Here is a 17,897-nt window from a genome sequence, read left to right as displayed (position 1 = left end):
ATTCAGAAGGAAGTTGTTATCCAACATACTGTCTTTTGGAACTGGATCAGTTTAAAGCATGTTGCATAAAAAAATTCTCCTTTTCATGAAATCTCTACTAGCTATTTCTGGTCATTATTGAAATGTAACATCAGAATGCTTTACCATGCTGATACTTTTAATTACTAATATTTTAATTCAATTACACTTTGCTTATGTTCATTTATGCAAGCAGCAAAATTGAAACTCATGACTGACATATCATTGTGAGCATTTATTAATGCACTCTGCTCATTGCACAATTTCTTCTCACAATAGTTGAAGCACAGCTTATTGTAATTACAAGACAAATTCGTTATATGTATTTTAACACACGCTCTCTCTCTCTCTCTCTCTCTCTCTCTCTCTCTCTCTGTGTGTGTGTGTGTGTGTGTGTGTGTGTGTGTGTGTGTGTGTGTGTGTTGGGTGGGGAGGGTTGCCTATCAAACTAGTGAGGATTTATTCTTTTCTGATTTCTCCATTGCTTTTTGTTATTGTGTGTGCTCAAAAGTGAAGTGTTATTAACAGTGTGTAATATTGTTTCTAAATTCTTCAGATAAATTCCATGTTCATTTTGTGGAAATTTAGTCCAAGATGGAGTGAAGGAAGTTAACGATTTCGCACCATTGAGGGGATATGGTCTGACCCAGGGATTAGGTGCTACATATTTAGTCTTTGATAACATGATTGAGACCTTCTGCTATCAGCCAAGCCAGACTATGAAATGCTATCATTCAGCATAGTTTAAACAGGTAGCATGACATTTAACATGTGGCCCTCTAGACTGCAGGGGAAATTTGAGTTTGCCATTTGAAATTTAATACCAATTCGCTATCCTGTCATGTAATATGTTTTGTGATGACACTTACCAAGTCGCACCAAGTATCAGTTTTCATTTCATTATCCCCATCAATACTCATAGATGTAGAGAAGTGGCTCTGTAGTAATGGTTGCTTAAATATTTGTAAAATCAAAATACAAAATCCCTTAGTGACACTGTTAATAATGGCACTTACTGCTGCAAATTAAACATCAGAAATGAACAACATTATTGACATTGGTCAAATGCATAATGCAGATTGCCTGAACTCTTCCAATTTGCACCAATCCTGAACTGGACTCTAGTGCTTGAGAAGAAGTTACCGAATTGTTGGTAAAATTACAGATGTATCAATGCTGAAAGTACAGACAAGAGTTTTGATACAGACATATTACACTCACTGTTCACCTTAAAAGATATAATTTGGCAGTCAGACTTTTACAGTTGAATACAGTGAAAGTTACATGAAAATTTCAAAAATGGGTACAAAATATAACAGTCACATTTCTCATTTTAAGATGTCGTGTGCCATTCATATACAACATATTTCTTTTTCTCTGCTTCTTATAAACTTTGTATAATCAACTATGCATGCTAGTAACTAAAAACCTTTTACACGTATTTCAGCAATGGCAACGCAAACAACACACACACACACACACACACACACACACACACACCAATTTATAAATTTCATTCTTATTTAACAGACATTCAACAACATAATGTACACATTGTGTTGCAAATAAACTGCTATATATTCTCATTTCAAGATGTGATGCATCACTCATTACAACATATTTCTATTTCTCTTTTTGTGATGTACAATTTACAGTTAACTTTGCACACAAACACCCACTAGTACCAGTTTACTGTTACATGTGTTCCAGCAATAGCAACACCTGAACAATGCACGCAAAGCAGTTCTGCCCTCATTTCACAGAAATTCAACAACATAATGCGTATACCACATTGCAAAGGCAAGAGTTCAAGTTTGGTCCTCCCATAAATGATATCAACCTCGAATCTCTCAAAAGCACAGAAATTTGTGAGAATCCTTACACAGTTAAATATCATTTCATTAAAAGCGATATCACAGACAAGAACACAAGATCACAAGAGCCAAAAAGTGGGCTCACATTTTCTCGCGGTACACGCGGTAAGGTTACCGGCACACAGTCCGGTGCACGGCGAACGCAGCTCGGAACACTGGACAGCGGTCGCCCCGTGACGTTCCAGTTCCGGTACCACCCACGCAGCTCCGTGGAAACGTCCACCCACCGAGACCAGAGAGCACGACCGTCAGACCCTGGTCTCGGTGAGGCCATTTTGTCATGTGGGCCGGCGGTTCCTCCTCTCGCGCTGTTTCTTCTTCCGGTAGAAGTGCCGCCCCGCCAGGATAGCACCGGTTCCCAACCCGATTCCGATGAGCGATAAGCTCCCTATCAGGATCGCCTGGCTGCCCGCTGCGTTGTCAGGTTTGGGTTCCGTACCGGGCAGCGGGCCAGATTTCGGACTGTCGCCCTCCGGTTTTGCCGTTCCCTCCACTTCTTGAGACCTGACAAAAGCAACAATAGACACCAATGAGAGAATCTTATAGGTGCTGTAGCCTGAAATGTAGTTGCCACAGCTAGGGTGTAATTGTAGGGATTTTTAGTAGTTTTATGTTCTGTTGTGCTGTGGAATAACGTTTTTGTAAGTTAATGCAAATGTTTTGCTTTATTTCTTGCAAATGCTCAAGTTAATGATATAAGATAAAAAAATTCAAGGTAATAGGCACTCCATTGTTAATGTATCATAAATTAGCACATTTTGTATAAACTTTATTAGCTTCTTTGTAACAGGGTCAGATCACATGTTTAGTGTACACATATGGGCTAATGTCGTATGTGATATTATTATGTGGATGAATGCGTGAAAGATCAGTTTTAAGCAGTGAAAGTACTGTTTTTAAACAATGGAAACTCCAGGTTCGAATATCAACAATGTAAGCAAAAGATAGATTGCTAATTACTGTAAAAATGACATGGTAAGTTGCAGACAGGCACAGTTAGCACACTTACACATTATCTTTCAGACACAGCCTTCATCAGTAAAAGAAAAAACAAAATGTGCCGCCTCCCTGCCCCCCACCCCCACAAGATAGCATTCTGGTCCAAGCTGTCAGACATGACAGGTGTGTGTGTGTGTGTGTGTGTGTGTCGCTCTCTTATGAAGGCTGTGTCTGAAAACTAATGTTTAAATATCTCAGTTGCACCTGTCTGGAACTCAACATGTCATCTTTATGGTAAGTAGCTATTTGTCTTTTCCCGACATTGCAAAAGTGCTGTTTTATAATGAACTAGTGACTCACCCCGGCTTCACATGGGTAGCACTAACTGTCTGCGGTTGGATGCTTTATCTGGCATAATGGAAATGAATTTTACTCACAAACTTTCCTCCTGAATCTATCTATTTATGAGTGAGACTGTATCAAAAATCCCTACAGTTTTTTCAGATATTTGCCTTCACATACAAACAGAAAAACGTGGTGCGCAACTTAAACTTATGATGAGTAGCTTTTACATCATCATCAATTTCAAATGGAAATACTAAACATTGCGTTGCATCAAAAATGTAATAACTGTATCACTTTATAAACAAATGAATCAAGTGTTGCATTACACAAATATCCAATTTCTAAAATAAATGTGGGAACCATCAACACAATTTTTTGTTATGTTTTATTTTTAAATCAATTCCTCTATCATAAGTTGTAGTGCTAATTATGCATATGGTGCAGCTGAAGTGAAACAGAATCACTGAGCAAAGTAATACTTTATGATTGGTAATTGGGAGGAACACTTCAAGCCACAGAAGTAGAAAAATTAATTATAACACTATAGATGCTCTTTCTGGGACAGTTCTTTACATTATTCATCAACCCAGCAGAGGTACTAAGAAGGAAGGGGGCAGAGGCACACACTACACAGATAATTACAAAATGTGAGGAGGAGAGAGATCAGGATGACTGAAGCAGAGAAACAATGTGGTGCTCTTTTCCTTAACTTTTCATAATAGTGAGTGACAATTTAGTGAGAAGTGAAACAGGAGAGAGGATGGCATCAATATTGTTTGCTGGTGATTTGATGGTGTGGGTGAGAAGTGAGGCAGAAGTACGACAGCAATTACACATTTTGGAAGAGTGCGTACAAAAGTTTAGCCTAAAATTTAATACATAGAAATGTGGACTACTGGTCACAACAAGAAAATATGACGGACCTATAGCAAACACAATACTGAGGATTATTGTACTGAAAAATGGAAGAAAAGACAAAGGGAAGCAAATGTGCAAGGCAAACTAATAGCTTTAAGTGGACTGTGAGAGGAATGGTGAACATGGAACTGTCTTAGAAAAGAAAGAGGGTGGCATAACAAAGTTCGGGAAGAGTCACAGGTGTGACACTCAAGTTTGGATGGAGATAATTAAAATCAAATCGTTTCTCATTACAGCAAGATCTTTTAGCAAAATTTCTATCACCAACTTCCTCATTCCAATGCAACAATATTTTGTTTACTCCCACCTACATGGTGGGCAATTTCTTTCATAATAAAATAATAAAAATCAGATCTCACAAAGAAAGATATGTATGTTCATTTTCCCCTCATGCTATTTGAGAGAGGAACAGTACAGAAATAGCCAAATTGGATCAATGAACACACTGCTAACACCCGAGTGTCAGTTGTAGAGCAGACTCATAGATGTACCAATTTTCTTGGACACTGCATAAGTCTGGATCATGAAGGCAAGGGAAGAAATTAAGGTGCAATCAAGTGAAATGAAGTTATTGAGAGGTTGGCTAGATATAACAAAAATGGAAAAGATGACAAATGGAGGTATTGGGAAAATAACACACAAGAAACCGCTGTGTGGCAAGATTGGGAGAAATTCATTAATAAAATAGTATGGGCATGTGAAGACAGCAGATAACAGGATGTCTGGGAAGATTTATTAGATGAAGATGAAACACAAGAGACTGTTTGGGGGAAAAAAGAAGGCGAAGACTGGTCCAGAATAGTGAAAAAGAGGTGGTAGGAGATGATGGCAAGACTCTTGTACCAAGCAGACTTTGACAGTAGCCAGAAACTGTGTAGCATGATGCGGGGCTAGCTAAATAACAACAGGAAATGTCTCAGCAGCAGAACACACACATAAAAGGGGGTTGTAATTGGGCAAGGTTTCAGAGGCAGTGGCTCCTTCTTCAGGCAAAAATGGTTCAAATGGCTCTGAGCACTATGGGACTCAACTGCTGAGGTCATTAGTCCCCTAGAACTTAGAACTAGTTAAACCTAACTAACCTAAGGACATCACAAACATCCATGCCCGAGGCAGGATTCGAACCTGCGACCGTAGCGGTCTTGCGGTTCCAGACTGCAGCACCTTTAACCGCACGGCCACTTCGGCCGGCTTCTTCAGGCAGAAGGGTTGAAGGGAAAGGAAGTGGTGTGAAGGAAAAGGCTGGAGAAGTCTAGGAAAAGAGATAGGTTTTGGGAAAATCACCCAGAACCAAAATCTACCTCTTTTCCTAGACTACACACACACACACACACACACACACACACACACACACACACACACACAGGTTGAGGCAGCTAAGTCAGAACACCCCTTGTATCTCCCCAACCATAATAGATAAAAATATGGCGTTTGGACATTGAATTCCAGGGACAGGAGCTACTTGGATACATCACATTTCATGTTTGTGCTATTTTTTATTACAGAGATATGAGGCCATCTTTGTTTTTTTTTTATGGAACCCTATGTTAAATTTTAATGAAACATGAAGGGCTTAAAAAGACGGTTTCAAATGTGTGTATATCATAATATTTAGGCGAATAGTTTTTGAGACACAGATAGGTTCTCTTATCATGTTCGCCCTTCGAAGCAGCGTTGCCCAATGCAACCTTTCCAGTTGACCACTGAGGAACTTAACAGGGAAGGCGTTATTTTCCTGCTTCTCAATAATGCCGCAAGGTGACACACGAGGTAGCTGGAGAGAAGGGTATAAATGTGCTGCCGGGGTAATGAGGCATCGCATTTCCGTCACAGTTTCTTGGAGCAGACATGTACACCAACGAAGAAAAGTTAGATATGCTTCTAGTGTATGGTGAAAGCAGAAGAAATGCTGTTGGAGTAATAAAGCAATATGCAGAGCTGTATCCTGATCGTGAGTGTCCTACACGCCAGCTTCTTGCACGTATTTGCAAGAGACTACTCGAATCGGGACCACGAAACGCCATACCGAGGACAAGGCAGAAAACTGCAACTGGTGAGGTACACGAGAGGGCATTCTAGCATCGGCACGTAATGACCCTACTGTTTTGTCGCGACGTATCTCCTCGGAATGTGCTATAAGTCAGAGAAGTGTTCTACGCATATTGCACTGGCATAGATTTCACCCATTTCACCTCTCATTACAACAAGCACTATGCAGTGTGGATTTTGAACAGCGCCAGGAATTTTGCCGGTTTGCTCTGCAGCGCCTACAAGATGATCCGACGTTTTTTTAATGGGTGCTTTTTACTGATGAAGTGACTTTCATCAACCACAGTAATGTGAATTTACATAATATGCATCACTGGTCAATAGAGAACCCTCATTGGCTTCAACAGGTACAGCATCAGCAACTGTGGAGTGTTAATGTGTGGTGAGGCATTGTCGGAAATGTCATTGTGGGGCTGTACGTCATTCCGGGTATACTAAATGGCAATAACTACGCACAGTTCCTGCGAAACATTCTGCCCATTTCGCTGGAAGAGGTACCACTAACTGTGCATCAGTGCACGTGGTTTCAACACGTCGGCTGCCTGCTCCCTCTTCCTGTGTGGCTACAGAGTTGTTAAATGAAAGTTCCGAGATTGTTGGAGAGGACGACGAGCTGAAGTTAAGTGGCCAGCCCAGTCTCCTGATTTGACCCCTCTTGATTTGTTTCTGTGGGGAGCAATTAAACAAAGTGTGTGCTCAAATACCAACAACTCCAGACGATATGAAGCAACAGATCGTCAAAGCGTGCGCTGATATCTCATGTGACACCCTCGCAGCCGTTCACAAATCATTCAAACGGCGACTACAAATGTGCATTGCAGCAGAGGGGAAGCATTTTGAGCACACGCTTTAGTAAAGTTTTGTATCGTGAACAGAATGTATTTTGCATCTTTGTGTGTATTTGCTTCGTATTGTGATCAGTTTTAACTATTTTCAAATAAAAAACAAATATGTACAAAATAATTGTGACAAATAAGGGCCTTCTCATTTACATTTGTATTTCTGTTACTTAAACTGTATTAACATCTAGTAGTATTTTAATACTGTATGTTGTCTACTTTTTTGGTATCACAGTTGTCCAATAATAACTGAATAATATTTGCGCGACATCATCACGTCCAAACGGCACCTTTGTATCTATTACGGCTGAGAAGATACAAGGGGTGTTATGATTTAGCTGCCTCATATAGACACACACACTTTAGCTATATACTAAAAAGTCGGGAATATAATATGTACTCATTTAATAACGTTATCTTATCAACAGTATCCAGACACTCTTACGTACTGCAAACTTGACCACTGGATATGTGGTGGACCTGCCAGTATAAATGGAGGGGTGCGGGTGTATTATGTCGTCAGTAGAGAAGCAGTAACAGTAGAATTGGTTGGTCAGTGGAGCTCAGCGCCTTTAGATGTGGACTAGTCACTGGAAGTCACTTCAGTGAGAAATCCATTAGCTTGAAAGCCTTCTGAAGTTGCCCAGTTTGATCCACGGTGATGAAATTGCAAAGTGGAACATCCACAGCTAAACAGAGACCAGACAGACCTCACGAACTGACGGACAGGGTCAGTTGATCGTTGCAGAGGGCGGTTTTAAACATTCGCACGATATCGGTGGAACGAATCACTCATAAGCTGTAAGTGCTACCGTGAGTCCAGCTAACACGACGACTGTGTGTAGGAAGTTGAAAGGATGGGGTGCAATTGTCAAGCAGCTCTTCATAAGGCACACATTTTTGTATTCAATGGTAATAATGCCCAAGTCGGTGTAAAGAGCGACACCTGCTGGACAGAGAAATGAGTACTTTGTAGTGATGAATCATGCTATAGTGTGTGTGTGTGTGTGTGTGTGTGTGTGTGTGAATACATTTTCCAGCTTTGTGTACTGTGTACAATAGAGGCAATATTTTTGTATCAGCATGACAGTGCACCCAGTCACAAAGAAGCGTCCCAGACAATGGTCTGTAGATAATAACATTCCTGAAATGGAGTGAACTGCCCAGAGATCTGACTGGAATGCAATGAAATACCTTCGGAATGAGTCAGAATGACGGGCTCACACCGTCATCCGATTGTACGAGCGGTTTTGCAGCTGCCGACTTGGCGTGCAGTGCGCAATCTGAGGGGAACTGCAGAATGAGTTGTAGGAAAACGTGGTATGCACAGTTACACAGCGGAGCACGTAAAGTAGATGCAAATATTAACAATGATTGATTCACTTAGTTTTGTAGGAAATGAGATGATGCATAATATTTTAAAGCGATCAGACTGAATATTAAAAGAACGGTTAATTTGAGAAGAGTTGTGAAACTATGTATGTTAACGTAATGTGAAGGAACTTTAAACAGTGTAGCAGTATTTTTCATGAATGCAAAATATAATAAATACAGTGTCTAGCACATACTGTTTTGATTTCAATAGAGTTTTCTTATCTTTGTGATACTGACTTAGTTATGAGAAGCAGTGAGAGTAGGTGTCCGATAGGCACTTTTCACTTAGGCATATGGTTAGAAACTTCATTACCCTCACACATTTATTTCTGGAGCAACAATATATACCAATGCTGTCAAGATCAAGAGTCCAGTGCCAAACTGATATGGCAGCAAACTTAAGAAGCCAATATTCGAGAAGCAATGTCATTCTAAAACTGGTGTGGTATTTTACAAGGTGGAAGTCACAAATAAAATAAATTTTGTACAATAATTTTTGACCCCAATCAGTGTTCTTTTGTTGTTAAAAGTTTGATAATAAATGGCAACTCAGTGGCAGTACATGAGCATGAGCAGTTTTCTACAAATCCTTGAGTATGACAAAGACAAGGTCTCTGATGAGACAAAAAATCTTCTGCTGATGACAAAGCTGATTGCGATGGTGGTGTTTTGTGTGTGTGTGTGTGTGTGTGTGTGTGTGTGTGTGTGTGTGTGTTTGTTTTACCAAACATGTTCATTTTGTGGAAGTTGCCTTCATAGTAGGACTTGTTCAAGCCTGCTCACATCTGCGTTTGTTCTTTCCACCACACAAAAACATTTCTGCACACCACTTTCTTGAGGAGCTCCACTATGTGTGCATTCTGGCAAGGTATAAAGATGTCTGCAATGAAATGTTGGTCTGCTGCCAATGAGTTTACCTGTTCTGATGGAACTTGTCACAGTGTAAGGGAACAGTTTGACAATTAATATCAAATTGCTCAGTTCCTTTCATGTATGCAGCCTCTCTGTCGTGCTGAAGTAGCATTAGTATGATATATATGAGTGTATTTTTTGTGATTAAAAAGAATTTCAAACAAACATTAAACTAGCGGCATACAGAGGATACGAAAAAATGGCTTTTTCTTACAGGAGATAGTAACTGTTAAACTGACAACAAATGTAATATTATCATACGTTTAGAAAGAAATACTCGTAAAGATATGGGCCATTGTATTTTATAATAGCCATTCCTGTTCACTCACAAGTGGAATTAGAAGAAGAGATGAGTCTCTAATTCCTAATGATAAAGATGGGAAGGTGATAAAGAAATAAAACTACAAAGAGGAGCAGAATACTATGCAGAAGAACCAGAAGAGTTTTTTTCAGCAAACAGGACAAGAAAGGAACTATGAAATTGTTGGCATTACAGAAGAGTATTTGAGAAAGACAATAAATACACCAAAGAAGAAAGTAACAGGAAAAGGTCAGATAATATCAGAGACTATTGAGGAGTTACTCAAACTAATCGAAATTACATGGAAGAAGGAAAAGATGCCAACAGAATGGAATCTAGCTGTTATTGTAGTAAAGCATAAGAAAAGCACGAGGGAATTTAATAACTATACAGGGATCTCACTACTGAATATGAGCAACAATGTCTTAACTTGATAATACTGGCAAAACTTAAGCCATGCACTGAGGAAATAATATGGAATTACCAACCAGGTTGCAAGTCAGGAACATCTGTAACTTACGTTGAGACAAGTCCGGGAAAAGTATTGCACATTTCACAAGCCAGTCTGCGCCAACTTTTTATATTTTTCAAAGGTATACAATACTTTCCATAGAGTGAGCCTATACAACATCCTTAGGGAGTTTGGTTACTTAAAAAATTAATAAAATTGGTGAAAACTTGTACTTCAAAGGCAAAAATTAATGTAAGATGTTAAACAGGAATGTCAAAAAGTGCACATGTGAATGAGGGTACATTGTTACCAACATTATTGAACTTCTGCCTCAAAAAAAATTGTACACAAGATGAAAAAGGTAGGCAAAGGCACGAATCTGAACGGAAATCTGCAAATGCTGACATGTGCAGATGATGTGACAGCTATATCAGAGTCAAGAGAATAAATTTTGGAAATAGTGAACTACCTGTGTGGAAGAGCAGGGAAGGCGGGTTTGAGAACCAACCCAGGAAAGATTTAAGTGATGGGATTAAGTAGAAGGATGAACCATAGTGTGTCTGGGGATCCACAGTTAGGAGAGATGAAACTGAAGATAGTTGAAAACATTAAATACTTGGGATCATAAGTAAAACGAGAAATTTTTAACACTTCCAAATCATAAAACAGCCTAAAACCAACCGTGAAATCAAGGGCAATCTCAAAGTTAAAATGAAGGCATATAATACAATAACTGCACCAACGCTGTTATGTGACGTAGAAACATCAATTACCACCAAGACTGATAGAGGAAAACTGGTGGTTTACAAGGAAAGATCATGAGAAAGTTTTATGAACTAGTGTAGGAAGAAATAGGATAAAGGATACTGAAAACAGAAGAAACATACACCGCACAATCAGCCCAATATTTTACAAAAATCAAAGGTTAAGCAACTGCAGTGGGTTGAACATATTGTAAGAATGATAGCGCAAAAGTAGTGTGCAGAGGGAAAGTTTCCCAGGGTCGATTGAGGATGAGATGGGAGGATGAACTACAGAAAGACCAGGATTCACAAGAAAAATGGATGGAAGCTGCACAGGACACACTGTCTGTACAGTCGGTGCATGATCTGCAATGTCCCAAACTGACAATTAAGTAAGTAAGTAATTTGTTTATAAACACTACAGGAGAACTTCTATGTGGTTATCACCCATTCGTACACTTCTTCAGGCCCGTTCTTAAAAGAAAAACTCTTGCAATCCAGGCTGCCCTCAATTTAGTCACCTGCAGAAGACACATGCTCCTATAATGTGCGCACAGTGTACAATAGTATAGAACAGTACAGGACTTACCTCGAAGATACGGCCTGCGTTGTCGAAGACGTGTCCGCTTCGGTAACTGCCGACAGTTCGGTAGGCTTCTCCTCTGCCACATCAGGTGGCAGAGCCTGCCTCTCAAATTTTGCTAAGCGAGGTGTGTCAGGAGCCACGTCGCTCAGCAGCAGAGACCTGATAGGCTCAAAATACCTCAGCAGGGGCTTGACGTCTAGCTCAGTTATGCCCATAACCTGGTTGACGACGTCTAGCCACGGAGCCGACAGCCCTGCTACCATTACCTTCCTGTCAGATTGGAATATCAAGATATATAGAAAGTGCAAACAGAAAAATTAGAAACAAGCAAAAAGCTGCAGCAAATCAAGATAGCTAGCTTGTGGGCTCTGAAGTCCTTCTGTCTGGAAAAGTAGAGGAAGAGATTGGAGAAAATATTCCCATTTCATAAACTTAGCTTGCTTGTTTATTTATCATGACAAGATTAGATCCATTAAGCTCTCCATTACTTCTACCAAGCATTATTCATATTTTGTATTATATGCACTAAAATAAAATCATTACAAGAGTTCTTACATCTAATATGGAATGCAAGGAAAGTAATGACAAACAGTGAAAACAGTTGTAGTTCTAGAAGAAAAGAACTCTTTATATTCATTCAGTAAAAGGTGGAATCCATACGTGTGTGTGTGTGTGTGTGTGTGTGTGTGTGTGTGTGTGTGTGTGTGTGTGTGTGCACGCACATTTCCTCCTCAACCAATGAACCAATTTCAACTGAAGTTGATACACACATCTCTTAGAGTCGGGCAACAATTACTGTGAGGGTAAGAGCTACATACCAATCATAGTTTCGGAGATATCACATCACAAACATCGAGATATGTGGAAAAATGCCACATCATGTATGAAGTTTTAATACATTTATTCTTTACTAAGACACTCCTACAGTCAAGTCAACTGGAAGAAATTCCTGACACATGGCAGCACTTCTGACTGCTTCCAATTGCATAGTGCCAATGGTTGTATACAGAAACAATAGCAGTTTATAGAGCTATGAAGTGGCATTCCCCTAGACACATTTACAAAATAGCACTGTAGATAACACATGAATTGGCTGCATGGAGAAACCATCCTGAATCATCTCACAGTGTCTACCACCAGAGTACATGCAAGTTTTAATTTCTAATAGAAAATTGGCAAAATGAAAAGTCTGGCCATTGCTGGATTTGTCAGCTAATAATAATGAAATTGTAGACAGGTGCAGATTTAAAATGTCAAGAGTAGTATCAGTGGATGCGAGAAAGGTGTGTGTGTGTGTGTGTGTGTGTGTGTGTGTGTGAGAGAGAGAGAGAGAGAGAGAGAGAGAGAGAGAGAGAGAGAAGGGGTGATGTAATAATGTGATGACACTTTCTAGTGGTGTGGCTGGGAACGAAGAGAGATTAACTGGCAAAACATGTGAGACTCTGCTCCACTGTTTGACAGCCAGAAATGGTTAGTTTTTGAGGGAACACATGAAACGTAGTGCTTCAACTTTTCCTTAGGTGCAACAAGGTATTGAATAGTGTGAACTGTACACAACAGCTTATTGCAGAGGCAGAAAAAAATGGTTCAAATGACTCTGAGCACTATAGTACTTAACATCTGAAGTCATCAGTCCTCTAGAACTTAGAACTACTTAAACCTAACTAACCTAAGGACATCACACACATCCGTGCCTGAGGCAGGATTCGAACCTGCGACCGTAGCGGTCGCACGGTTCCAGACTGTAGCACCTAGAACCGCACAGCCACCCCAGCCGGCGCAGAGGCAGACAACAGCAGTATGGAGAGGCAGTTTTTTAATATTTTTGTTTGTTGGATGGGCACAGCTAGGATATTAGATAAATGAGATCTAGTTTTACAAAAATAATGAGACAACAGAATAGTTGCACAACTTCATTGGTCGAAACTATCATAACTTGACATATGAAGCACTGACTGGGTCAAATAGGCTTATGATACAGACACTCAAGCATTCAGTTATTTCATCTGTAATTTTTACTAATCGTGTCATGTGTGATTGCACTTTAAAAGTGGAGGTTTAGTAGAATGAGTGATAGCACAAGCACAAGTTTTTGTTTCAAATCATGTGAGAATGTGTACCGAAATTTCTTGAGAGCATACAGAGTAGTGGAAGTGCCTCTGCACACGGTGACAGTATGTTCTGCCTAGTTGAGGTTCTCATCAAAAGTTACACCAGAGTTCTTCACTGTTTTCTGATACGGTATTAGGATACCATTAAAAGAATATGGAGACATTGTTCACAGAATTCAGGTCTAATTAACCTCAGACAGGATACCAAAATTATCTGACACTTTTAGGCTTTCAATTAAAGTCCTACATTTTGTGTCCATGTCAACATTGAAGACAGACTGTCAGATATTGGATTTTTTTTTTGTTTTGTTTTTGTTTTAGGGCGCAAAACTGCTATTGTCATTAGCGCCCGGTCCGTGACTTAGGAAACAGTAAAAAACCGAAAATGCAACCCAGCTGCAATGGGAACGAAAGTCATAAAATTGGAAAAACTAAAAGCAGAAGGAAAGCTTAAAAATCCACTACAGAAAGGGGTTGGTTGTCCCCAAAAAATACTTCAAATGACTGACGTCATTTCACTGGCACTAATAAACTCGAGAACGCGATCGGCCGAGCGTGTGTCATCTGCTAAAATTGACGATATATCAGGCGACAGCTGTAGACGGGCGCGTAATGGAGTAAAATAGGGGCACTCAATTAAAAGGTGTCTTACCATCCACAGCTGAGAGCAGTGGGGACAGAGTGGGGGAGCATCGCCGCTTAAAAGATGTCGATGACTAAAAAGACAGTGCCCTATCCGGAGTCTAGTTAAAATTACCTCCTCCCGACGACGCGTTCGGGAGGAAGAGGTCCAAGCACAAGGAAGAGCTTTCACGTTCCGCAATTTATTATGGGGAAGTGTCGACCAATGTGCATGCCATAAAAAACCAACACGACGACATAAAACGCTCCATAGATCGGCGAAGGGAATCGATTGAATAGCTGGCCGAAGAGGAGAGACGGCAGCCTTGGCTGCTATATCGGCCGCCTCATTTCCACAGATACCAACGTGTCCCGGGAGCCAGAGGAACACCACCGAGACGCCCCCCAGGTGGAGCAAGCGCAGACAGTCCTGAATCCGGTGGACCAGAGGGTGCACAGAGTAAAGAGCTTGGAGACTGAGGAGAGAGCTGAGAGAATCCGAGCAGATAACATACTGTATCCGCTGATGGCGGCGGATGTAGTGGACAGCCTGGAGAACAGCGTAAAGTTCCGCAGTATAAACCGAACACTGGTCGGGAAGCCGAAAGTGATTTGGGGTGTCGCCAACAATATAGGCACTCCCTACACCTAATGATGTTTTTGAGCCATTGGTGTAAATAAATGTGGCTTCCGTCATTTGTGCACATAGAGCAGCAAATGCCCGACGATAAACAAGTGAAGGGGTACCATCCTTGGGAAATCGACAAAGGTCACGGAGCAGGCAGATCCGGGGACGGAGCCAAGGCGATGCTGTACCCCAAGTTGTCAAGAAGGTTTTAGGAAAGCGGAAGGAAAGAGAATGGAGCAGTTGACGGAAGCGGACTCCTGGTGGTAGTAGGGAGGAAGGGTGGCCTGCATACCCTACATCCAAGGAGGTGTCGAAAAAAATGTCATGGGCCGGATTACCAGGCATCGAAGACAGATGGCTAGCATAACGACTCAGAAGGACTGCTCGCCGATTGGACAGCGGAGGTTCACCAGTCTCAGCATAAAGGCTTTCCACAGGGCTAGTGTAAAAAGCTGCAGACACTAAACGTAATCCACGGTGGTGGATAGAGTCGAGACGCCGAAGAATAGACGGCCGAGCAGAGGAGTAGACTATGCTTCCATAATCCAATTTCGAGCGCACTAACCGCGATAGAGGCAGAGAAGGACCACTCGGTCCGCTCCCCAGGAGGTACCATTCAGGACACGGAGGGTGTTGAGGGATCGCAGACAGCGAGCCGAAAGATAGGAAACGTGGGAGGACCAGCACAGTTTTCTGTCAAGCATAAGACCCAAGAATTTAGCGACGTCTGAAAACGGAAGGTTGACAGGTCCTAGATGTAAGGAGGGTGGAAGAAACTCTTTACGTTGCCAAAAATTAACACAAACGGTCTTACTGGGAGAAAAACGGAAGCCGGTTTCGATGCTCCAAAAGTAGAGGCGATCGAGACATCCTTTAAGACGTCGTTCAAGAAGGCTGGTCCGTTGAGAGCTGTAGTAGATCGCAAAATCGTCCACAAAGAGGGAGCCCGAGACATCAGGAAGGAGACAATCCATAATTGGATTTATGGCAATGGCAAACAGTACAACACTCAGCACGGAGCCCTGGGGTACCCCGTTTTCTTGGGAGAAGGTACGGGAGAGAGTAGTGATCACCCGCACCCTAAATGTGCGCTCTGCCATAAATTCGCAAAGAAAAAGGGGCAGCTGACCTCGAAAGCCCCAAGAGAACAGTGTGCGGAGGATGCCTGTCCTCCAACAGGTATCGTATGCTCTCTCCAGATCAAAAAATATTGCTACCGTTTGGCGTTTCCGGAGAAAATTGTTCATGATATAAGTGGAGAGAGCAACAAGATGGTCAACTGCAGAACGATGCTTTCGGAATCCGCATTGGGCAGGTGTTAAAAGACTGCGGGATTCCAGCCACCAAGCTAAACGGTAATTCACCATACGCTCCAAAACCTTACAGACACTACTCGTGAGAGAAATGGGGCGATAGCTAGAGGGGAGATGTTTGTCCTTTCCAGGTTTCGGAACAGGAACGACGATAGCTTCCCGCCATCGTCTGGGAAAAGTACTGTCGGTCCAAATTCGATTATAAAGGCGAGGGAGGTAACGCAGACTATGGGTTGATAAATGCAGCAACATTTGGACGTGGATACCATCTGGTCCTGGGGCGGAGGAGCGAGAAGAAGAGAGTGCATGTTGGAGTTCCCGCATGGAGAAAACAGTATTGTAGCTTTCGCGATTTTGAGAGGAGAAAGCAAGATGTCGCACTTCCGCTGCACGTTTCTTCGGGAGAAACGCTGGCGGGTAATTTGAAGAGCTCGAAATCTCAGCAAAGTGCTGACCCAATGAGTTAGAAATTGCGACGGGGTCCACTAATGTATCACGCGCGACAGTGAGCCCAGAGACTGGGGAGAAACTAGGCGCGCCTGATAACCGTCGAAGCCGACTCCAAACTTCCGAGGAGGGAGTGAAGGTGTTAAATGAGCTAATAAAGTATTTCCAGCTTGCCTTCTTGCTATCGCAGATGACGCGACGGCATCGCGCACGGAACTGCTTATAGCGGATACAGTTGGCCAAAGTAGGATGGTGGCGAAAAATGCGAAGAGCACGTCGCCGCTCACATATTGCGTCACGGCATGCCTCGTTCCACCAAGGAACTGGGGGGCGCTGGGGCAATTCGGAGGTGCATGGTATTGAATGTTCCGCAGCTGCAAGAATAACATCGGTAATGTGTGACCTCATCGTCGACGCTGGGAAAGGGATGGTCATCGAATGTCGCTAGAGACGAAAAAAGTGTCCAATCGGCTTGAGCTAACTTCCAGCGTCGCGGGCGCATATATGGCCGTTGAGGCTGCAGTCTAAGGACACATGGAAAGTGGTCACTCGAGTGTGTATCATCAAGGGCGAACCATTCGAAGTGCCGAGCTAGCGGAACAGTACCGACCGCAAGGTCCAAATGAGATAAATTTGTCGTGGAGGCAGATAAAAATGTAGGATCCCCAGTGTTGAGGCAAACTAGATCCGCTTGGTGGAAGACGTCTAGCAATAGTGAGCCACGTGGACAAGGATGTGGAGATCCCCAAAGCGGGTGGTGGACATTGAAGTCCCCAACAAGCAAATAGGGGGGTGGAAGCTGACCAAGAAGAAGAAGATCAGCTCGTGCCATTGGTGTGGACGATGGAATGTATACAGTACGAAGAGAGAAGGTGTATCCAGAAAGGGAAAGACGGACAGCGACAGCTTGGAAGGAAGTGTTTAAGGGGATTGGGTGATAATGGAGAGTATCATGGAGAAGAATCATGAGTCCTCCATGGGCTGGAGTGCCTTCAACAGAGGGGAGATCATATCGGACGGACTGGAAATGGGGGAGAACAAAGTGGTCGTGGGGACGCAGCTTTGTTTCCTGAAGACAGAAGATGACCGACGAGTAGGATCGTAAGAGGATCGACAATTCATCCCGATTGGCTCGAATGCCGTGGATATTCCAGTGGATAATGGACATAGGGTCAACAGAAAATGGAGGAATGTGACCAAGGTTGCCGTCAACTCAACGACTGCTCAGAGCTTGCGACCGACAGCATGGAATGGCACTCAGCCGAAGGCAGAAGATCCTGATCCATAAGTTGTTCAGGAGCAGCTCCTGCCACCAGCGATCGGCCGGTTGATCGGCCGCCAGCAGTGCGCCTCGGCGACACAGAAGACGGCCGAGGGCGATTTCCGCCAGGTGGTGCTGTAGATGGGACACGCCTTGGCGGAGAAGGA

The 17,897-nt window shown here is 42.3% G+C and overlaps 1 protein-coding gene across 1 annotated transcript in view; it reads right to left on the bottom strand.

Annotated features, from left to right (window-relative positions):
- Positions 1 to 233: 233 nt before the first annotated feature.
- The window catches only part of LOC126215115 (angiotensin-converting enzyme-like), a 398,784-nt gene continuing 381,120 nt past the window's right edge, over positions 234 to 17,897 (bottom strand). The window contains exons 13-14 of the mRNA XM_049941769.1: positions 11,353 to 11,619; positions 234 to 2,396 (exon numbers count right to left, since the gene is read on the bottom strand). Coding sequence (XP_049797726.1) covers positions 2,171 to 2,396; positions 11,353 to 11,619 — 493 coding nt within the window. The 3' untranslated portion in view covers positions 234 to 2,170. The remainder of the gene's footprint in view (positions 2,397 to 11,352; positions 11,620 to 17,897) is intronic.

Source organism: Schistocerca nitens, chromosome 12, assembly GCF_023898315.1.
Source record: "Schistocerca nitens isolate TAMUIC-IGC-003100 chromosome 12, iqSchNite1.1, whole genome shotgun sequence".
Lineage (NCBI taxonomy): Eukaryota > Metazoa > Arthropoda > Insecta > Orthoptera > Acrididae > Schistocerca > Schistocerca nitens.
Note: the sequence above shows the minus strand (reverse complement) of the source record. Positions and strands in the feature narration are given on the sequence as shown.